Genomic DNA, 24,103 nt, shown 5'->3' with positions numbered 1-24,103 from the left:
CCAAAGTGGACCAGCAGCTCAAGCAGGACACGTGTGCCGCCACAACTCCGGCACTGACCTCATAACGGATCAAACTTCAGAGAAGTGTCCCGCCCGGGCGGCACGACGGCCAGCAGAGGGTGATGACGAATGAGACCCGCCGCGACCCATGGGGACTGGGCACTGGTCAACCAAAAACACCAAAAACTGGGCTGTCGAGTCTGCACTCTGCAGGCGGCGAGGTGGACCAGAGCTCTCAACATGTGGGCCCGCGGTGGTGGTTACCCGTGGAGCCAGGGCCCAGGAGTGGAGCCAGAGGACACACATGGGAATCTGTGGTATGCCGTCTTTACAAGAGCATTCCAGAAGATGCGAGCGGAGCGGAGCTGAGCGGAGCTGAGCGGAGGGGAGCGGGCCAGGCGGAATCCCTCCAGTGCCATCACACTGCTATGGAAACTGCAGATTAAGGGTTCCACCATAACAAACTGCAGGCAAAGCGTGCTTTGAACTACTGCCTGGATAGAGAGTGTGTGTATGTTTGTGTGTGTGTGTGTGTGTGTGTGTGTGAGAAAGAGAGAGACTCTATGAGAGAGAGAGAGACAAAAACACCAGGATTCTGTTTCTCATTCAGTGATTATGAAGTGTACTGCTGGGTTTTTTTCCCCCCACCGTTTAAGCACGACTGAAGCACTTTCTATAAAAGCAGTTTCCTCTAAAAAGGACAGCGCACCTGGGTGGCCAACACAGCTCCACTACACCTCCTCTCCTCCCCACTCTTTTTGAGCAGCGGCCATTGGCTCTAAACCCCCCCGCGGTCAGAATAAGAGACCGCTAGGTAGGGGCGACCGGCGGCTCTGTCCACAACAACGAATGGAACCCACAGCTGTGTGGACCGACATGACCGGTGGAAAGAAAAGAGACAATGATTCACAACGGAGATGTGAAGGTTAAGCAAGAAAGCCAGTGAGAAGAAAGAAAGAAAGCGAGGAAGAAAGCAAGAAAGAAAGAAAGAAAGAAAGACTAAAACAAAGTAAGAGGGAAAAGATGGAAAAAGGAAGGGATCTTCAGGACAGGAAGGAAGGCCTGGATTGAGGCGAGACTGTTGCACACTGTGATCTGACCCTGAGGCCAGGACACACACACACACACACACGGTCTCATATCCACACACACACTTACTCTCTCTCTCACTCTCTCATGCGCACACACACACAAAGTATCACTCATACGCATACCTATTGCCTGACACACAGCACACACATGAATGCCTTCACACACTCAGAAACACCATAAACGCAGTTATGCTTCCATTAACACACAGACACATACACCTTGTCCTCACCAACACCCCATTCACATTCTTGGGGAAGCAACAACCGTTACCTGCCTGATTTTAAATGGTGTGTGTGTGTGTGTGTGTGTGTGTGTGTGTGTGTGTGTGTGTGTGTGCATCAGAGTATATGTTTTTGTAAAGTGTGTGAGTGTACATGAAAGACAGCACGAGTGTAAGTGTAAGAATGTGTGTGTGTGTGTGTGTGTGTGTGTGTGTGTGTGTGTGTGTGTGTGTGTCAGGAGGCCACAGTGTGGGGTTCAGTCTGCAGGCCTGTGTCCTCATGACTCCCTGGGGTCCTGCTCCACACACACACACACACACACACACACACACACACACAGCTCTCCATCAGCCATCAGAGGAGCCGCTCAGCCCGGCTCAGCTCAGCTCATACATTTTCATTTGGCTGTCATCTTAATCCACAGCGACTGCTGCATTACCACGCCTCTTATCTCTGCTCCCCTGCTCCCCACCTCTACACACACACACACACACACACACACACACACACACACACACACACACACACACACACACACACACACACAGGGAGAGAGAGAGTGAGTGAGTGAGTGACGTACACTGACAAACTCGAAGCCCTCAGTGACACTGACAAATAAACAAACACATGCACTCGCAGTGACACACACTGACAAAACAGAATATTGTGGTCACACTGACACACACACACACACACACACACTCTCTCTCTAACAACTGTGATTCATACACATACATATCCAAGCTCAATCATGGAGCCACACACACATACTCACAGGCTCTATACAGACAGACAACTATGTCCCAGACACCTACTGGTATGCCTGTGGAAAGCCTTGAGGGAGTAGCTGGAGCTGTTGAGCTGGAGCAGGAGTGTGTGTGTGTGTGTGTGGGGGGGGGGGGGGGGGGGGTCTGGGAGGCACATGGTCCACTGGTGGATAAGAGAGTCCACTTCTGTGTCGACTTCATGAGCCTCCAAAACACCCCAACAAACAATGAGTTAGCAAAGCCAACCACACACACACACACACACACACACACACACACACACACACACACACACACACACACACACACACACACACACACACACACACACACACACACACCTCTATCAGCCATCACACAAATACACACACAGCAGCTGACTCTGGCCAACACCCACCGCCACTAACGTGCCACGGGAGCATTTCCAGATTGTGGAATGAAAGGCAAATAAAGCCGCTGCACATCTGCAGGCACGCCGCACATCTGCACAGCGCTGCTGGGCTCAGTAAATATGCAGTCGTGCCGAACCATCGCCCTGCTGTGTGTGTGTGTGTGTGTGTGTGTGTGTGTGTGTGTGCGTGTGTGCGTGTGTGTGGTGGGGTTAGTTTTGCACTAACTGAGTTGGGGAGGGGGTTCAGTTGGGCCAGACAGGGTCCAGTTTCCAGCACCACAGTCCTGTCATAAGCTGTTATAGTCACCATGAGCTCCAGCAACAGAACAGGAGGCAGGAGGGAGGATGCACACACACACCCACAGAGTACACACACACACACACACACACACACACACACACACACAGAGAGGACACACACACACACAGAGTACAGATACACACACACACACACACACACACACAGAGTACAGATACACACACACACACACACACACACACACACACACACACACACACACACACAGTACAGATACATACACACACACACACACACACACACACACACACACACACAATACAAAAGCCTTGAGCAAGGAAATGTCTTCATAAACCATCAAGAAAAAGACTGCCGTAAAACAACAGAAAATCTCGTTAACACTCCTGGCAAACAACTGCCATCAATCACTCCTGAGTCTCCTGCGTCAGAGTGATGAGTTATCTCCCCTTATGCAACCCCGTACATCAGAAGACTTTGACATTATTTGGGAAAGATTCTTAAAAGATTGGAGTCTTTCAACGAATGCCCCCCACATTCAAAAGACTACAATTCTTCCCAGAATCTCTCCCAAATCTTGTCAAAGTCTTCTGGTGTGAGGATGGGCTTTCGGAGTAACGCCAAAAACATACAACACATGAAAGGAAACAATCCCAAGTCAATGAGTGGGCAGAGAACCATACACTCTCTCAGCAGCACTAGGCTGCCAGTGTACTCCATCAACTGTGGGTGAATGGGACTCCCTGCTGGCAGCCAGGAGGAAGATGAACATGCTGAACATCTCCAGCAGCAACAATGCACGATGATGCATCTCTGAGTCATATTCCTAGACAGAGCACCAAGCGAAAATGACCCCGTTGATGGAGCCGACTCACATCCTCTGAGAGGAACATGTCTGAAGGACTTTCACTCATGTGACCAGAGCGAAGTGACCACGAGCTGACTCATGATTGGTCCAGTCATAGGCCAGAGTTTTTTAAGTGGTCTGTTATGGCTTAGGTCTAAATTTAAGTTTGGGATGACTAGTGTAATAAACACAGATGCGATCATTTTATATTTTACTTCATCCTTAGCATTGCCAATATTGAGTTTCATTTTAAGAAATATGTCTATGTTTATTACAATTTCTGTTATTTTGTACAGCACTTTGGACAGTGAAAGCTGTGTTTAAATGTTTAGACATAAAATTAGCTCACTTATATATTCAGGTAATGACAACTCAACTACAAGAAGACATAACTTTCTGAATGTATCTACCCCAGACCTGTGATGTAGTATTTGTGTGGCCTTCATTGACAATAACTGGACGAAACCTGTTCATGTTCGCGTTCAAGTCAGCGAAGAGTGGTCTGAGGTAGTCTGTGAAAGAGTGACGTGGTGTAAAAAGAGGTCGGCGATGACTCACCCGTCGTTGGAGCAGGTGAGGAACTCCTCCTTGATCTTGGGGTGCCAGCAGCCACTATTCAGCATGGCCGTGTGGCCCTAAATGGAACAAGACAAGCTCCAGTTAATCTGTGGCATTTCCTTCTCTTACCTCACTGGTCTCCACGACACCACACACCAAAAAGCCAACAGGCCGTGTTTAAGCAGAACAAATGTGTACATTTTTAAAAAACTGTTATGCATCCCTCAGGGCTACAACGTTGACCTCCAGGTCATTAAATAAAGCAGAGCTCAAGAACACAAGTGGCAAACCGCTAACCTGCACCTCATCACCACTGTAATCAATTTGTTTCAGAAACGAGCTCCAAAGCACCGGTCGGGAGTCTGGATGGAGGACTTAATGAAATATTTACATAGTTTCGTGAAAGCAAAATATATTTGAAAAAGTGAACCATGAACCGCAAAAAAAAAAAAAAAAGGCTGAGGCCTTCTGAGAGGCCAGTGGCTTGAGTCTACTGTTTTATGTCATGGGAAAGAGCGGCGGGGAGAAGTCCTCTCCCGAGCAGAGATCAGCCAAGAGCTAAAGTGCTCCAAGCTGTGGGATCACGGCGCCGTGACCCAGACCAGAGCTCCTTCAACAACACACATCCAAAAACAATTAAAAAAAAAAAAGAAGAAAAGAAAAAACGAAAAACATAACAAATAACCTCAGAAAAAAAACGTGCCTACGAGAGGGGATTGCCACAAAAGGGGGGGGAAGCAGTAGCCTTTAAAATAAATAAATAAAAAATGGAAAAGTACATATGCAGGTAAATTTACGAGGACATGTTTCAGTACTATACACACGCACATTCATCTACTGGATGAGTGAGTGTGTCTGCGTGTCCTATCGTGTGTGTGTGTGTACACACACTTGGGCTTTTGTGTCTGTGTCTAACGATGAGGCCAGATGACAGGTAAACACACAAGCTATTGCGCTCGCTTGTTGTTGCCACGGTTACGGGGGGAACGGCGAGCGAGCGAGCTGGATGGGTGGCTGGGACGGCTGATTTGTCCCAAGTGGCTAAAAACAACCCCGGGAAAATAAATGGAGTGATGATGGAGCTTTAATAGGCCACTGGGAGCCACCGTGGCAATGCACATCTGACTTACAGCCCCCCGACAACACGGGACAGCAAATTGGCAATGGCTAAGGAGAACCAGACGGCAGAGCACACACAAACATGCACACACGCAAAAACACACACACACACACACACACACACACACGCAAATATAAACACTCCAAAGGCCACATAAGGGATTGCCAATTATAAACACAAGTGAAAGGAGGTTCTAGGAAACCCCCGAGTTTGGTGCACCCATTTGTGTGTGCACGCGCGCGCGTGTGTGTGTGTGTGTGTGTGTGTACAGACGAAGGATAGCATGAGGACACAGCACATTAGAGTGACTTCAGTGCTCTGCTGCACCTTGCAGTAAATTAGAGGAGCAGTAGGGCAGCAGAGCACATCCAGGGGAACGGGAGGAGAAGGAGGGCAGGGGTGGGGTGGAGGGATGGAGTGGGGTGGGGTGGGCCAGGGGGCTGGGCTGCTAAAGGGATCCCCTGGCCCCACACTAAACTCTGAGCAATGCAGAGATACACACATATGTGCCTGCGCGCGCACACACACACACACACTTCCCCCCATTAGGGCAGGGTTTACTAAACACTTCATTACCCTTCAGTCATCAGCTCCAGATGCAACACTATACACACACACACACACAAACACACACACACACCTGCTCTGATTACCGCTGCCCTTGTTGCCTGTTGCCAGTGGCTGGGTTGTGTGTGCATTGACCACCCTGTTTTCCCAACGCCACTTGGCGTTCGCTGTTACCCGTAATCACTGGTGCCAGTCTCTTTCCTGGACACCATATCCATGTGACCACTGCATAAGATCATCTCCATTCTCCACCGATAGCCTAGCGCTAGCCTGCATCAGTTTCACATAATGGTTACGCATAAGTCCAGCTGAATGTCTCAGACTGTTCTATGCTCTACTTAGGAAGCACATTACCATACCAGAGCTCCCTGCCGAAGCAGCTTAATACCTGTGGACATATTCGGTTATTAAGTGATGATGTAATAATGGGATAATAAATCTCTTTCCGGGTCCAACGGCTTTCACACTCACTTGTTTTTCTCCATAGACAGTAAAATAAACTAAAACTAAACTTTTTTTTGCTATTCTGGGTAGCTTTAAGAAAATGGTCATCTTACTACTGACTTGTTGCCTCAACCTAAGCAAATCCTATTTTTCGTCGAAGCCTGGATGTTACTCTTGAACACATCATCTGGCTGCACAGCTACAGTAATTACTCTGTTAAAAGTTTAGCGATTTTGTTTTACAATCGCTAAAACGGAGGTAATGATGACAAAGTGTACAAGTTGCAGAAACCGGTTGCGCTAATAGACTTTTCACAAAAAAAGCTGTTGGACCCGTGACGTCGGACTTAAGAACCGAATCGGTGCTGTAGATGTCCACTACTGGTCCCATTTCACCACTGACCAAATCTCCAGGTGAGCACATCAACTGGCCCTGAGCTAAAAAGGGATGGAGAATAAAGCCAAACTTGATGAGGGAGAGAGGGGTTCCGTCACTGGGTCCCTTCGCCCTGATGAAGACCATGTTGGCCAAAATATGTTGGAAAGATTTTTATCTGTTCCATTATGCACTAGCCTACTAATAAATCTTTCTATTTTTACATCAAGAATGCCTTGGTTCTGTCTTTTTGTTTTATCACTTTTTTATCACGAGTCTGTGAGCGGAGTTGGCACTGCTTGTCTATTCTGTTCCCTTCCAGTCAGTAAAGGGCCGTTCACACCAAGAATGATAATGGCAAAAAAATATCACTCAAGGTTACGAGTTCACTCATAAACTGTAACGATAATGACGAACGACACCGTTGGGGGGGGGGATCACTTTCAGAGCGATTTTGAGTACTATAAAAAGTTGAACTCCAATCAGACTCCATCATATTTCAGACATCACATTCATCAACGTGAGGCAAGACTCTCCTTATCGTTGGTCGCTACGGATACTCATATGATTACAGTCATCTGTATAGTTAACGTTCCTGGTGAGAACGCCGCTTATCTCTGTAAAGGCCGGCGCCCACCGGACACGGCGTTCTGCGGTCTGGGCTTGACGCGCAGGATGTTAGAATTAGTTTTCTTTCTCTGTGCGGCTGCTGCGCGGCAGACGTTTCCAGTGGGTTTTGCTCCATTGAAAACAATGGCGTTCTAATTTGTTTACTGTCGCGGCGCGCGCCGCATACAGTACGTGTCCGGTGGGCGCCGGGCTTAACTGTGTTGTGCTCTGGTCCGCAGCTTACCTTGGTGTTGGCCATGTCCACGATGTACTGGTCCCCCTTCACACACTCCATCACCTGGAAGCCGTCGCGGTCCAGGACCTTGGCCTGGGCGTTCCCCGCCACCACCAGGATGGCGTCCCCCGTCACGCTGTACTGCAGCGACTTGATCTGGTGACTGGCGGAGAGAAAAGAGACAGAATGGCCAAGAGTCAGCACAAGTGTCAAACAGGGCCCCAGCTGCCATCTGTCAGGCTTAACTCCACCGCGCCAGAGCTGGGAATATGAAGAGGCTGCAAGATAGAGAGCATGTGTCACTTAGTGCTGGCACTGGATTCACACACACATGAGGGGAAGCTATGGGTGCCTCTCATTTCGGGCTTTTAGACATCCTCTCTCGCTCCTCGAGCCTCGATCCTCACTGATCTACATAAAGAATGATAGGGCGGCAACAATGGGATAGTCTATCCAGTGTTAGATATAGATCAGTGGGAACGCCCCTCGAGGATCAAGGACCGAGGAGAGATGCTGAATGGCACCCAATGACTTAAATGGTTGCAACGCCCGTCTCACTTTCTGGTTCCAGTGCAGCCCTGAGAATCCAGGTTCAAAATCAGTCTCCTGGTTATTTCCTGATCCCAGCCCATCTCTCTCTCCCCCAGTCACTTCCTGTTGCTCTGTGATGTACTTTTCGGAGGCAAAAAGCCCAGAAGTTTACTTGTGGGGGGAAAAAAGCATGCTCTACACAGGTGATTGACAGGCTCTGTATCAATGATGATAATGAGTTATGTCAACAGTGCAGGAGCATGTCAGGTCATTTCCACTTTCCAGCACAGTCCAGCAACGACCCCCTGAACCGAGCCCTCAGGTCACTGAATCACCTGAAACACCGCGCCCCTCACCCCACCACACCCCCCTCACCCCACCTCAACCCCCCCCCCCCCCCCCCCCCCCCCCTCACAGAAGGTTCTAGTGCAGCCCAGGGGCCCTTCCTCTCAGAAGGAGAGCGCAACTCTTATCCTCCACTAGTCAAAACCATCTGTCTGGGCTTGTGCAACATTCGAACCCCAAAGACAATCCTGTGCATCATTGCATAAGGGCTTTCTTTTTTCTTTTTCTTTTTTAAAGGTGAAAAGAAGATAGAGAGAAAATCAACACCGCTGTTGTCATGGTATCCAAAAAAAAAACCACAACAACAAAAAACAGGAAGAGAGTCACAAAGCCCTTCAGCTTGACACACACATACTCGCACAGACAGAAGAACACTGAGGACCCCCTGAGGAGCAGGGCTCTGCGATCTCCGCCAGGAAGAACAAACACGCAGAGTAACAAATCAGAGCAGGAACGTTTGAGGAGGGGAGAGAGAGAGAGACCACTGAGAGGAAGGAAGTAGCACAGCTCACTGATGGAGAGAGATTAATGCCCTCCGTAGAGCGCCGAAGAGGAAGAAGAGAGAGAGTGTGTGAGAGAGAGAGAGAGAGAGAAAGAGAGAAAGACAGACGGAGAAGGAGAAGCAACATCCAATCCAATGTCATTTCCACATTTTACAGGACAAGCTGTAACTTTACAGCATGTTTTTGGCAGCAGAGCAAATAGAGAGAGAGAGACAGAGAGGGAGAGAGAGAGGGAGAGACAGAGACAGAGAGACAGAGAGGGAGAGAGAGAGAGACAGAGACAGAGAGAGAGAAAGAAAGAAAGAAAGAAAGAAAGAAAGAAAGAAGTAATGTGAGTATCTCGTTGCGGATGCAGGAGCAATGATGATCAGACAGACACTTATGTGGAGCGAAGCGTAGAATTCAGCTCCCTATGTGCCTCATTGTCCAGCTGGACCATTCCGGAGTTGTGGACATGGACCAAGAGAACTAAAAAACACATATACACACGCACGCACATACACACACACACACACACACACACACACACACACACACACGCCTCTACCCACACCTTGTCACCACGCACAGCAGTGCTGTAGCTGGATGCCGGGTGGCTGGCGGCGGTGCCAATGAGGTGGAGATAATCACTGTCCCAGGAAGAGGAGCAAGCCCCATTGGCATCCAGTCCCACGAGACACTACACACGGTGACTACTTCCGCATGTGGGAACAGTGGGTCAAACACACGCGGGCACGTATACACGTACCGTGCACGCACGCACGCTCTCACGCACACACACACAAAAACACACACACACACACATACACACACACATAAACACAGAGACAAACACACACACAAAAAACACACACACACACACACACACACACACACACACATAAACACAGAGACAAGCACACACACAAACACACACATACATACATAACATACATACACACACGTGTGCACACTCTGGTACAGACAAACAGGGGCAACCGGACCATGCATCTGGGTCCATTTAGCCTACTGGGCTGATTGGACATGAGAGGGGGAGTGGGGGGCCCATTCCTGAGGGATGAAACCACCGCAGCATAAACATCAAACCCAGCAGCGTAGCGTAGCGCAGCATAGATCAGCATAGTGCACCATAGAGCGCTCGGAGGTGGGAGAGGAGAGCAGGAGCGGTGGAGTGAGAGGAGTAGAGACATACTGTACAGCCAGAGAGATGGGAGACGAGAGGGGAGGAGAAGAGAGGACAACAGAGGAGAGGAGGAGGAGGATAGAGACAAAGGAGAGGAGAGGAAAAGAGAAGAGAGGAGATATGTGGAGAGAGAGAGAGAGAGAAGGGGAAGAAAAACACAGAGGAGGAGGAGGATAGAGACAGAGATGTTAGAGAGATGGGATGGACAAAGGAGAGGAGAGGAAAAGAGAAGAGAGGAGATATCTGGAGAGAGAGAGAGAAGGGGAAGAAAAAGACAGAGGAGGAGGAGGAGGAGAGACAGAGAGGTCAGAGAGATGGCATGGACAAAGGAGAGGAGAGGAGAGGAGAGGAGTAGAGAGAGACAGAGGGGGGGGAAAGACAGTGGGAGAGGAAGAGTTGGTTCGCTGGATTCATGAGATTGATACAGAACCAAGAAAAGGGGTAGGGAGAGAAGAGGAAAGGATGAGTAAAGAATGAGAGTGAAAAAGAGAGAGAGAAAAGAGAGAGAGAGAGAGAGAGAGAGAGAAAAGAGACACACTCACCATTCACAGGGCTGCAGGGATCTGAAGGCCTGCAGGGCAGAGTCCATCCCCGCAAAGTCCCAGAACTTCACATCGTAGTCGTAACCCCCGGTAACCAGACGGGCTCCTGAGGGGTCCAGGGCGAGCGCGGACACCTGCAGGGGGAGAAAACAGCTCAGTCACAGAGTCTCTCACACACACATACACACACACACACACACACACGGAGGAAAAAAGTAGACCACACACATATAAAGGCACCTGCAGAACTAGGCCACTGTCACAGAAGAATGGAAGGAGCATGCACACACACACGCTCAAAAAATGGCATCTTAGCACGGACAAGACAGGCACAAAGACAAGAACAGCGGGTGCTAGACCACACACACAGGCAGACACACACACACAAAAACACACACACACACACACACACACACACACACACACACACAGAGAGAGAGAGACAACTGCACAGTACTACTATGAGCAACCTGCATTAAATATCCACTTCATACACTCACACACTCTCCCTCACCCCCCCATCCCCACTCTCTCCTGGACTCTTACTTCATGAGCAGCACGGGGGTCAGTGAGAAAAATGTTCATTAACGAGCCAATTACTGGACTTTGGTTAGCCACGGCTTAATATAGCGCTGCTCATATACGGTAAAGCTGACCGCTCGCGCCGCGCTCTTGCATAAGCCCCGAGCATGTGTGTGTGTGTGTGTGTGTGTGTGGCGCACGGACATAAATAACAGCTGAGGCGGACTGCTCTAAAACGTTCCCCCAATTACATAATCGGAGACGTATTCCAGGGGAAGGTTAATTGATGTGTGTGCTCGGCGGACGAGAGGAGAGGAGAGGAGAGGGGGAAAGAGAGGAGAGTCGGGAAAGAGGAGAGGAGAGGGGGATAGAGAGGAGATGAGAGGAAAGAGGAGAGGAGAGTGGGATAGAGAAGAGAGGAGAAGAAAAGGGGGAAAAGAGGAGGGGATAGAGGGAGAGAGAGGAAAGGGGGATGGAGAGGAGAGAAGGAAAGAGAAGAGAGGATAGAAGGAGAGAGGAGAGGAGAGGGGGAACGAGAGGAGAGGAGAGGAAAGCACACTGAGGGGAGCACTCACCGTCTTCGAACCGTGCTGGAGGGTGATCTCATGCGTGTCTGGAATCTTCTTCACCGGGTTCTGGAAGTGAGAGATGGAAAAACAGAGAGCGAGAGAGCGAGAGAGAGAGAAAGAGAGAAAGAGAGAAAAACGCAAGAAAGAGAACATTAATAACAGCGTAGGAGGGTCAGGTCTGACTCCTATGCTCTCTGTTAACATAACAGCGTCTCCAGAGACGAAACAGGACTCTCGCAAGACGCAATGCTTGGCTGGTACAAATCAGATCTCACACACTCTCGCATACACACTCTCGCATACACACTCTCGCATACACACTCTCGCACACACACTTTCGCGCACACACTCTCGTGCACACACTCGCGCACACACTCTTGCATACACACTCTTGCACACACACTCTCTCACACACACACACACACACACACACACACACACACACACACACACACACACACACACACACACACACACACACACACACACACACACACACACACACACACACACACACACACACACACACACACACACACACACACACACACACACACACACACACACACACACACACACACACACACACACACTGAGAGTAATGTTTCCTAGTGGTTCCCACAGGTCAGTCAACGGGAAGAAAAACTTCACACTGAACACTGGAGGGGGTGGAGGGGGAGGGGGGGGGTGAGGTTGAGGTTGAAGAGTGGGCCACTGACGCTCTCCCCGCCGCACTAATGCTCCAGGAGGGAGAGCCCTTCCACGTCAGGACTCCCGGAGGTCTCAGGGAAGTGCACTGCACTGCACCTGTACGGGTCGCGTCTGACTAAGCCCACCGAGTCCCTCCTGAGTGGTGCCCCTGCGGGCGGCCAGAGCGAACGGTACAGGGGAGGAAACGAAGGGGTGTCAGGAGACCTCCGGCCCGCAGGTGCTGGACTTGTCGTTCGTCACGGCGCCACTTGACAAGGTGCGCAGGGGGAGAGATGAAGGTCTCGCTCCCCGCCTACCCCACCCCCTGAAACCCAACCCCCCCAAACCCCAAACCCATGGGCGCGGAGACGGAAATAAAATGTCACGGCCCACCATAGGGCGGCGTTGACCTCTCACACTCACACTCACACTCACACTCACACACAGGAGCTTAAGCAAAAGAGTGTGGCCTAAGTGCATGCTGATTTCGGGTGATCTGTCTTTCATCAAACTTGACGTCTAGTCTGGGCTTTTCGTCAACACCACGTGTGTGTGTGTGTGTGTGTGTGTGTGTGTGTGTGTGTGCGCGTAGGTGTGTCTGTGTGCGAGTGTGTGTGTCTGGCTCAGACGCAGTGACATCACGAGGGCGGACTCGTCTTAGAAGGCCATCCATCAGCAGACTCGAGCGGACCTCGGGGAGGGCAAAGCACCTGCACTCCGTCACAGAGAGCCAAGCCGACGCTGGGAGGACGTTTACAACACCTCTGTTCCCAACACACACACACACACACACACACACACACACACACACACACACACACACACACACACACACACACACACACACACACACACACACACACACACACACACACACACACACACACACACACACACACACACACACACACACACACACACACACACACACACACACAGTGCCTGAAACCCCAAGAGAACGCCAAACATAACATTTCTCATATACACCTGTGAGGCCAGAGCACTGAGTTCACACTCTGCTTCAATTGTAGCAGTGTTTTAGAAACAGTTTTTTTTAATACTCTGAATCAAATCCCTGTGCTGCACTGTCATGGAGCATTTACATTCAACAACTACCGTTACAGACAGAAGAGAGAGAGAGAGAGAGAGAGAGAGAGAGAGAGAGAGAGAGAGAGAGAGAGAGAGAGAGAGAGAGAGAGACACACACACACACACACACCTGTACTTAAAGACCATTAGGGGAATATAGACCCTTTAACACTGCTTTTAGTATACTCTGCAAGAATGCTAAAAACAATCACCTTGTGGCTTTAGATTGTTTGCTTGCTTGTTTGTTGAGATCATCTCAAGAGTCCATTTACACCTATAATAGACCACTACTGGCTCCTCCAGCTGGATCTATCCACAGAGGAGCACTCCACTCACAGATATACAACACATATGGTGACAAGCAAGCACTGAGGTGATAACACAGGCAAGCAATGCTAATGGATTGAAAGGAAGCCTCTGTTTTCTGAGTTTATGTTTAGTACTAAAACAGCATGTGTTTTGTCCAGTTGATGTTATAGTGTAACATGAACCTACTGGAAAGCATTCAAATAATATGCCTTATAAATATATTCTGCCTTATCAACATGATTATGATGGAATTTGTTATTCTCTGTGACCAAATGTCCTCGTCTGATTCAATGTGGTATAGTTTTCTTCCATGGATCATCAGTCTTACAGTTACAGGGCCTCCCTACTGTCCATTAAGCCCAGAACTGACATCTCAGTTCAGCAGTGGTCAAGTCTGAATGACGGCATGTGGGGAACCTCCATGAATCACTGCATGACAAATGTCTGTTGGGGTCACTTCACATACACAGCAGATGGTGGTGGGAGTCATTGAGGGAGCACATGATAAATGTTGCAGCACTGTTGCCCCCTAGTGCTAGAAATATGAAGTCTCCTTCAAACTGTACAAACAAGCTATGAAGACAAACGAGTTCATTATTATTAAGCCAACCAGTTTTCAAGCTAGCCATCATTTCATCAGTGATAAGAGTATAACTCTAAAGTATTACACTTCCATGAATATGGTTGTCCGCATTATAGCCAATGCTGTCCCAGGATTCTGGCATTACTGAACAGTACACACAGCTGAACCTTTGGTCAGACTTTACCCTAAAGCCACCAGCTATGTGTCTACCAGAAACCCACTAACCGGTCACCGTTTTACAGTGTGCAAAGGAAAGTGCTATCATCTCTCAGCTACAATCCGTCCATTATGAACAGATCATAGAGGCACTTTCCATCTGGAGGGATTCCTAACGAACACAGACATCTCATACTGGTAAGGTCTCCTATGGAGGCCAAGACAAAGTCAGGGAAAATGCAGTGCTTACGTCATCCTCATCCTCTTGAGTGTCATCATCATCATCGTCGTCATCATCATCCTCCTCCTCATCCTTAACCCTGCTGCTTCCGTAGCCTGGAGGAAGCGGGGGGCCCACCAGTCCCTCGTCCTCCTCCACCGCAGCAGCTGCCCCGAAACGCTTGAACCCCGGGGGCGGTGGGGGCCCGATGCTCTCTCCATCTGAATCAGAGTCTGAGCCACTGCTGCCACTGCTGCCGCTACTGCTCTCCTGTTTCCTGCATGTGCACACACAGACATGGCCCCCACATTAGGAAGTAAGCCTCTGACAATTTCCATTCCATATTACAAGAGATTAACTGCAGTGGTACTGTCAGCTAAACTCTGGGGACATGGCATAATAGGAAAACGAGTAGACTGTACAGAATACCTTGATACAGAGGGTTTCTTGGGTGCATCACATGACCTGGCTGTTTGAGAGCTTCCAGCCTGTTCTTTCTGTAGGTCTTCAAGCTGCCGGTCCTCTGTAGAAGAAGCAAATCATCACTGTAAAGTTGATAACCACAAGGTATGGAAAACATGTTTAGAATTGCCAAGAAGTCTAAGAACTATGTCCCAGTTTACCTAAAACTCGCTGGCTCCTCTCAATGGCTGTTCTTCGGGTTTGTTCAAAAATAGCTTGGAAATCAAAGGTCCGGGCTTTCTTTCCTGGTGAGGAATAATGTGATGTTAACTTTGACATGCACAACGTACAAATGGTCCGATGAACTGGACCAACAGTCTCTCTTTCCAAAGAGATAACCTAATGTCATGTTTACTCACCAAAGCCAGAGAACCCCATGACAGAAGAAATGTCTCCATCATCGTTACTGTTTTCTACAAGAACGGGGGAAATACGTGGTTGAGAATGGTCATCAAGGCAAGCTAAACGTTAAGTCTTACGAAGTAAACACGAAAAGCATGATTGTCTCAGTATCCGGGCTGTAAACCAAAGATCGCAGAGCATCAACTTTACTAAAATCTAGCGATAATTTTATCATACACACATAGAACATGTTAGCTATGATGAGTGTCAATTTAGATTGGCTGGCGACATGGAATTAGCCAAAGGTAAACTCTGTATGCCTAACGACAGCATATCATGATAATACCCGCGCATTTGATACAGAGTTTCACATTAAATATTTGTATTATAAGACACCTTGGTGTTTTTTTACGGGATGAGTTATCTTGGAACTGGTCAAAGCTAGCCAACATTGAATGCTGCAAGTTTGCCCAGCGTTTATAAATGCAACGTTTAGTCCTCGGTCTCGTTACACAACAGCCACTTATCATGTGTTGGCTATATCAAGAGCTCCTGCATAAGAAATCTTAAGAAGCAAAATGTGCAGAAGTAACCCAAAGTTAATATTACCTTCTTTCTGCTCCATGGTTTAATTTAGCCCCGCAACTTGTGTGACCCGGAAACAAAACTTTAACATTGTATTGTGAAGGAAAGAGGAAATGTGTTTCACACTCCCGTCAGAGAAAATCTCTGCTGCCATCTAGCTGTTGGCGATGCAGCTACAGTTCGAGCTGGTTCATCTGGAGTCAATCCTCTAGTTACAAAATATACTATAGGTCTAGAAAGACTGTTGAATCTCTAATGTTGGGGTAAGGTCATGTTAAAGATGGGGCCATTTTAGTACTGTGGAAGATAAGCCTATAACAATGCAAATGTTTTCATGAGGGCGGCAACTTCTCAGTGAAGCCTATTCATAGATTTTCTTTATGTTCATTTTAAGTCATTGTTAGGCTATTTCTTTTTGAAGTAAACCTAATAGTTCCATGTGTCCTTATAGGCTATATGTCACTTTGATTTTCAGAGAAAGATTGCTGTGATTTAACAAGAGGCTAGGTATTCTATGCCTTCATAGACAGAGACCAAGGTAAAACATTCATCCAAATCAGTAGTACCCATAGGCCGACATTGTCGTCGTAAAATACACTGCTCAGAAAAGCTAGAATTTATCACAGTCTACATTTTTCAGTCATTTTATCAGTTTATGATGTTGGCTATATGCTCATAACACCAGGCCTTCTGAAGTCACTTCTCTTTCACTGAGTCCTTTTTCTGAAGCCTCCAGGCTTTGCTGTATGACCTGTTGGTGACTCAGGACATGATAATTATATACCTCGCTGCAGTTTAATGAGGATGGTGTCGGAGCAGAAGACCCCAGTGTCGGGCAGTTCAGGGCAGTTCCCGATTAAGACCAGCAGCAGCATCTTAAGGAAGCCCTCCCATCACTAATGACTTCAGAAAGTCACCCCTGGTTTATCCCAGGGCTACACTTCAAACTGCTCATTGGGTATGCTGGAAGCTAGCACCATGGTGCCTCATGGTGGGGATTTTAAAGGGATTTTATACTGAAACAGCTGCAGAAATGACTTGGCGTAGACTATAAACTAAACATTTAAATGCATATTATGTATACACAATGGCGTTATTCATGACAAAACAGAACGTCTATTAAATAACCAAGTGTTAACTGAAATATAAAATATCTCTCATTTAAAACTGAGATTGTGTAAATACGTAAGCAAATGATGACACTAGCCCAACTGCAAAAACAGTTCTTCTCTCTAATTCCTCTCAACAGAAAATAAATGAACTCAATCAGAGGAACTAGGCTATGCCTTTAGATGCTCTAAAAATCAATCATGCCTTAATAGAGGGAAAATTCAAAGCTGTCGAAACCTGTCTTGCATGTCTCTAAGGGCCCCATCCAGCCTCACTACGATATACATCCAGATTTAAAGAAGCACAAGGTTAAATCCACCTCACCGCTACAGGAGAGAATCTGTGGCGAGCATGGCAGGCTTCTTGAGACATTCTGTTGTACAGATCACACTTCAATTCAATTCAATTCAAAAAACTTGATTTATCTCCGAGGGGCAATTTCTCCATGCAGACATAGTGACATACTGTATAAGACATAACACAACATAACACATACAAGACAGGACAAAGGAGAACAGGACAGACAGGTGTATGTGTATGAACTTTTGTCTGCATGTGGTGCACAATGTAGGGACACAGTGGGCAGGAGATTGCTTCAGCTGCAGCAGAAAGGGCAGAGAAACAGGTATTGACATAGCATTCAGCTGATAACAAATAACATCAAGTATTTGCGTGCTCATTCTTGTATACTCTGACACATTTTTAATGAAAGAATAATACACCTGAATAATACACTTTCTCGTCCTTCATATTTATTCGCTGCACTTTTTATGCATAATTCAGTTTGTGCAATCACACCACAACAGTCGCAGGAAACAGGAAAATGATTCATGGCATATAGTACTTCAAATACATCATGAAGTAATGCCAGAAACTCAGACAGTAGTTTTGGAATGCCCCACAGTCCTCAAACTTAAACATGATTGAGAATCTGTAGACAATTACTGAATTATAATGAGAGCTTTGGCATTTTGAGCAATTAACTAATGAGCCCATTTACAGTTGTTTCTCTCCACACAATTAAGGTTGATATGCTGAATGGCAACAAATGTGAGTTCAATATGAAAGCTGTTTGCATGTTTTTGTAAAATGCATGTTGTTGGCGAACATTATGTGTGTGCATGTACCATGGAAGCAACTGGGGAAAATGCAGAATCAATTCCAACAGAAAATCCTCCAAGTAGAGGAAGACCTTCAAGAGCTGAAACAAACTTTGTCTTCTTACAAGGTGACAGCTGAATACATTATTAAACAACAGTACTTCCAAGCAATCGATATTACCAAGCAATCAAGCTTAGACAAGCTTCAGAGTTGTCTCTTTGGCACAATACCATTTACACTGAATACAGAATGCTGGTGGTCTCAGAAACCGCAAGTTAGAGTTGTACTCAGATAGGAAACATTGCGAAATCAAATCAGGAGGGAGCATAACTTATGACTGTAGAACTCTAAGTAAAACGCTTACAGGCAATAAGTAGTTAAACGACAACACTCACATTTGCACATCATGAATAACATCTTACATGCGACACATACTGTAACACAAACCACCCAACAAGCTTGCTGTACTGTACTGTATGCTGCAGTGCATTTTGAATTATATCTTTCACTTTAGCTTTAGAGGAAGGTCCAGTGAGAGTTGGGAGAGAAGCTTTATTTGAAACTAAGGCTGCACAATTAATCCATTTTTAATGCAATTAGCCGTAGTCGTAAAGGCTGCAATTAATTGTGCAGCTTGCAACTGTGTCCCAATGGTTAATCTGGTCACATCTGTGGTTTTTAATATTCATGTCATCCTCCTTGTGTGACAGATAGTGAAGCTCACCTAACAGGAGTGTGGTGCTTCTTAGAAACAATGCATACTTAAGTAGCCCAATTTAAAGTGAATTTTTAACAGAGTTTTGAACTGAGGATCGACTTCAAAAAACTATACCATGAATAAAATCACAATCGCAATATATTTGGGAAAAAATCACAATTAGATATTTTCCCACAAAATACATAAGATTCATATAGTTATTTTTCATTATAGGGCAGTGTATTGAGAGATACCGCTCTGCTGCAGTATAAGCACTGATCTCAGCTCAGCAGACGAAGGCAGCAGAGTCCTGTGAGCTGAGGGAGTCCTGCAGGAACTTGAGCAGATCACTGAGCTGAGGAGAGGAGATGCTGAGCTGGCAGCTGAGTTGTTGTAAGAGGACGAGGAGGATCATGTGCATTTACTCCGGGTCATTAGCTGCAGCTATGTTTCTCTAGGTCTTTCACCAGCAGTTAGACTCTTCATAGAGCTCCACCAGGCTGTCAGGCTTCTAGTACTCTCCAGTGCTTCAAGATTCACCCCTCATCACCTTCACGCCCCAGCAGTTTTTTTTTAAGAAGAAGAAGACTTGAGACAATCTCTCTCTGTCCTCAGGCAAAGAAGCCTGCAAGAGGGACATGACAAATATCTCTGGAAAAGGTCAGTATAATGAAGATTGTCCTACTGTTACTGTATGCGAGCGTTCGACTTTCTCTCTTTCCACACTAAACCCACTAAGTAAGCTGTTCTATAGAGTCATATTTCACTATGAGGAATGATAACAATAATGGCAAAAACAGTTTTTAAGTATATCTGTCATTAATCTCAATGTCTACACCACATACTGTAATGATAACGATATAAAGAACAATATCATTGGGGATAATTTTTAGAGAAATTCGAAGAATAAAAACTTCACAGTCAATCAGAATCCATAGAATTAAGACATCACATTCAGCAACATAAGGAGAGATTTTCCCCATCGTTGGCCAGTGTGAACAGTTATAAGTTATAACATTGTTATAACGCAACACACTTTCTCTTTGGGCAACTTTCACTTTACATTCTGGGCAGTTCTCAAAACATAAACGCTTGAGTGATCAGGCGACTGCAGACCCTTGTCCTGTGGGCCGGTACACAATATTAATCAAAGTGAGAGCAAATTCCACCATCTGCATTCTGAGCTGGATTCAGATGACCATGTGAAAGAACAGAGTGCATCGGACCAGTGCTTTTTTGGCTATGTGAGTGGACACACAGATGAACATGTGGACTGACAAAAAACATAATGTTTGTCCAGAAATAAGTGTCTTATTAATAATATCTCTCTTATCTCATAATATCTCTCTCACATTGTTCCTTAGATTGTGCAAGCCACATGACCTTATAAAGGATCACTATGACTGAAGGACATGTGATAGGGAGTAGAAGCTACAGTACTCTTCCAGCCAATTGACCTTGCATTGTGAGATGAAAAACACCTCTCCATTTTGAAATATTGGAAGCAATGATAACATGGGACTTTGGGGGGAGAGCCAGGATATGCCCTCTGCATACAAACACATTTTATGGTCCTCCCTCATGATATATACTCTCTAATTCTCTGCTTTTCCATTTTACTGGTTTCACAACAATGGGCTCTGACGCTAGTCTGCTCTGAAACAGTAGAGGAGAAAAGGGACACCGTTGTGTTTGAGGATCTGGAACAAGGGCAAAAATAAATAAATAAACGAAAGAGATAAAGAGATCATTCTATTAGTTTTCACAACAGCCCCTGGACAGAAATATGGGATATTTATCCAGCCCATAAACTCGAGGGCTAAAACTGAATCTATTCAGGATGACTCAGAGAAAGTTCCACTCCACTTTGTCAAAATAAAATGGCTTCTATGTTTCAATGAACAAGACAGTTCTTACAAAGAGCTGGGCCTTTGTCATGGTAAGCTTTCAAAAGTAAGGTCACGCAGGAAAGTAATTGAATTAATTAGACAATAGGAGTTTCTTAGACATGTTGAATACATTTTTTTATCTCCATCTTCTTTCAAAAAGCCAACCAGAACAATGATTGTTTAGCATGCTCTGTATCAGTGTGTCTATAACATCGCCATTAATCCATGATCTCACATTAACTTATCATTCCGCTAATTCAGAAAGCCCTCTTTCCTAATAGAGTGTTATTCCACTCACAGAAATAACATGACGTGGGCTGAAGGACCCAAACACAATCAAGACAATATCACTGGCTGACTGACCTCGCCTGATGGATCAAGTTTTTTTTTCTTTTCTTGTCTGTCGTTTCATCCCTGCCCCCAGCAAAGTGCAGTCAAGGGCAGAACTGGCCCCCATCACAGCATTAAAACAAAATCCCTTCAGCCATTTTAACAAGATCGAAAAAGGGAAACAGCCTGGAATTTCCAGCTTTGCTCAGCAGAAGAAAAAAAAAGAGATTCCTCGGAGGGCTGAGAGTTTTTAGGAACAGCGAGAGCACATAAGACTTTGAGACAGTCCTGACAGCCCCTCACAGGCAGAGAGGATTACGGGCATTAGCCTCTGCGGGTGTAGTCAGGTGTACGATATAAAACCACCAGGTGGAGCAACCAGATGAACAAAGCAGCTCCACTTGTGTCCTCTTTGAGTCTTGATACTTCTATTATCAGAGCAACAGCAATCACTCGTACCACTGAAAGCTGGGCCATGTCAGTCAGAGAGGGGAATCTTCTGTCCCCAAAGAGCACTGATCAAAGCAGAAACATGAAAGTAGACATGTAAAATTTAAATGACCATTGTCCATTCAGTGATTCCTTTTAGTCTATTCTTGTCTGACCTTGATGTCCATCTCTTACCCATGCTCTTTGCTGTTGTATGTATGTACATGTCTGAAACCTGGACTGGAATCAAAATCCTCTTGTTATTGTTATGTCTCAGAACAGATGTGCTTGTGGTATACAGAAACCAGTATTTTTTATCTTGGAGGAACCTCACCTATTGCTATAGTGCTCTTGTAAATGTATACTTAAAGTTAAACACTTTTGCATTCAAGGTTCAGGTAGTATCCCTTTCAAGAACAATACAAACAATAAAGCATCTCAATCAGATAAACATACAGCACATACGGTGCATACAGTACTGTGGTAATGTGTCCGTGCAGATGTAGTGACTCAGGTCGGAATGCAAAGTAGAAGAATAACTTCCTTTTTTTATTATAAGCTACCGGTAGGTTTAGACATTAGACATAAACAAAAGAAAACACTGATCAAAAATGCCCACTAAAGCTAGGCCCTACGTACCCATACTGACCGAGACAATGTGCCCTCTCACGGCAGAGGCCCATTTCCCGAATGGAGCGCCCAATACTCTTATATGCTATTGGCGCGGACCAAACACAGCAAACTATCCATTAGCGCACCCACATATCCTCTAGGCTAGATACTATGGAGCGCAACACATTCCTTGACCACATTCATTATGTAATCATCCAGATTTTGCTACAGTTCCCCAAAATAACAAATAAAACAAATAAACAGAAACACCCCTGTCTCTATGAGCGCTTCCCTTATGGGAGCGCGCCCCGTCCCTTTAACTGGGTCTCACCTCCGACACTCTTGTCGCACCCCGGAAGACAGGTAGACATCAGGTAAGCTGCATACACAATAGACACTAGACAATACACAGACAAACATTGGCACAGTCGCAGCGATTTCATATAAGGTGTAAATTATGCGCGCACGAAACCCGCCACAACTGCCCCGACATTATGCCTTGCATCAGCCGCTAATAGCCATGTTTAGCGCATGGCCTAACCAATATTCCTTCGCATCATCCAACGACCTAATACAGTTATTCTTTAGGCTACTTTTCAACATATGCATTTCAACATTTCTTTTCTTTATCTCCTGTATGAACTGTGTGTAATGTCTGTTCAAGCGCAAACTCGGTTCCCATTGTTCTTACTGGCGGGAATGCGCCCGCTTGCGTGACAGACGCGGTGCGCTCTGTCACAAGTACTATTTCATATCACACAATACTATCTTCCAATCTCATGCATACACACACCACACTTACCAGTACACATGTCAGAAGTGCTGTGACTCACAGATACACTGACAGATACACTGCATACTTTTAAAAAATATACATTTCCATGATCTAGACTCATCTTCAAACATTTGAGCTGCCTGGCTCTCATTCTCCAGTCTGTTTGGGATCATTGCTTAGGTTTGATTTGGAGTCAGAAAGCATCACTAGCGTCAACACAGCACATCAGAACTGTGCAATGCACAAAGAACCTCCGACAGCCTTCGACAGGAGTCCCCAGTAGAGACTAGAACACGAATGACATTACAGTAATGGGGGGGAAGTGGAACACGTCGACGGGTGCTTCGAGAGGCAGAACAGAGGGAACGTGTTATGGCCTGATTTACATGGTGTGTGTGTGTGCGCGTGTGTGTCCTCAAGAAAGGCAGCAGCAAGAGCAGGGAGGATTGATGGCAGATAGTCAAAGAGATAAAGAAGGGGAAGAATCCGAGGAAGAGGAGGATGAAGATATATAGACGATTTTACAACATGGTCTAAGTGCAGTGTGAGAGAGGAGGAGAGAGCGAGAGGGAGAGAGAGGTGGAAGAAACAGGTAGGATAGATTGCCTGATTTACATGGCACAAGTGTAGCAGGAGGAAGAGAGATGGAGGCGGAGGAGAGGAGAAGAAAGGAGAGAGAATGAGGATGGGAAGGAGGAGGTGGAGGTGGCCCTCTTTTACATGCACGGGGGGCTGTTTTCATCGGCGAAGTGACAGCACAACGCCGGGCTGCTTCCTGCTCCAGCGGCAGCTGCTTAGAGAGCGGGGAGGCTTCAGGAGCTGCCGAGAGAGGGAGAAAGAGAGAGAGAGAGAGAAAAGGAAAGAGAGAGAGAAGGAAAGAGAGAGAGATGAGGGAAGAGAGACAATGACTTTCCTTTCCTTCAGGAGCTACCTAGAGAGAGAGAGAAAGAAAGAGAGAGAAAGACAGAAAAAGAAAGAGAGAGACAGAGAAGGAAAGAGAGAGATAGACAATGACTTTCCCTCCCT

At 46.4% G+C, this 24,103-nt stretch overlaps 1 protein-coding gene across 1 annotated transcript in view; it reads right to left on the bottom strand.

Moving 5' to 3' along the window:
- Positions 1-16,245, bottom strand: part of LOC134071439 (WD repeat-containing protein 70) — a 61,317-nt gene extending 45,072 nt beyond the window's left edge. The window contains exons 1-9 of the mRNA XM_062528154.1: positions 16,159-16,245; positions 15,567-15,620; positions 15,369-15,452; positions 15,175-15,268; positions 14,776-15,022; positions 11,705-11,764; positions 10,608-10,741; positions 7,513-7,666; positions 4,154-4,230 (exon numbers count right to left, since the gene is read on the bottom strand). Coding sequence (XP_062384138.1) covers positions 4,154-4,230; positions 7,513-7,666; positions 10,608-10,741; positions 11,705-11,764; positions 14,776-15,022; positions 15,175-15,268; positions 15,369-15,452; positions 15,567-15,620; positions 16,159-16,174 — 920 coding nt within the window. The 5' untranslated portion in view covers positions 16,175-16,245. The remainder of the gene's footprint in view (positions 1-4,153; positions 4,231-7,512; positions 7,667-10,607; positions 10,742-11,704; positions 11,765-14,775; positions 15,023-15,174; positions 15,269-15,368; positions 15,453-15,566; positions 15,621-16,158) is intronic.
- Positions 16,246-24,103: the final 7,858 nt, after the last annotated feature.

The sequence above is a fragment of the Sardina pilchardus genome, chromosome 23, assembly GCF_963854185.1.
Source record: "Sardina pilchardus chromosome 23, fSarPil1.1, whole genome shotgun sequence".
Taxonomy (NCBI): Eukaryota; Metazoa; Chordata; class Actinopteri; order Clupeiformes; family Clupeidae; genus Sardina; species Sardina pilchardus.
Note: the sequence above shows the minus strand (reverse complement) of the source record. Positions and strands in the feature narration are given on the sequence as shown.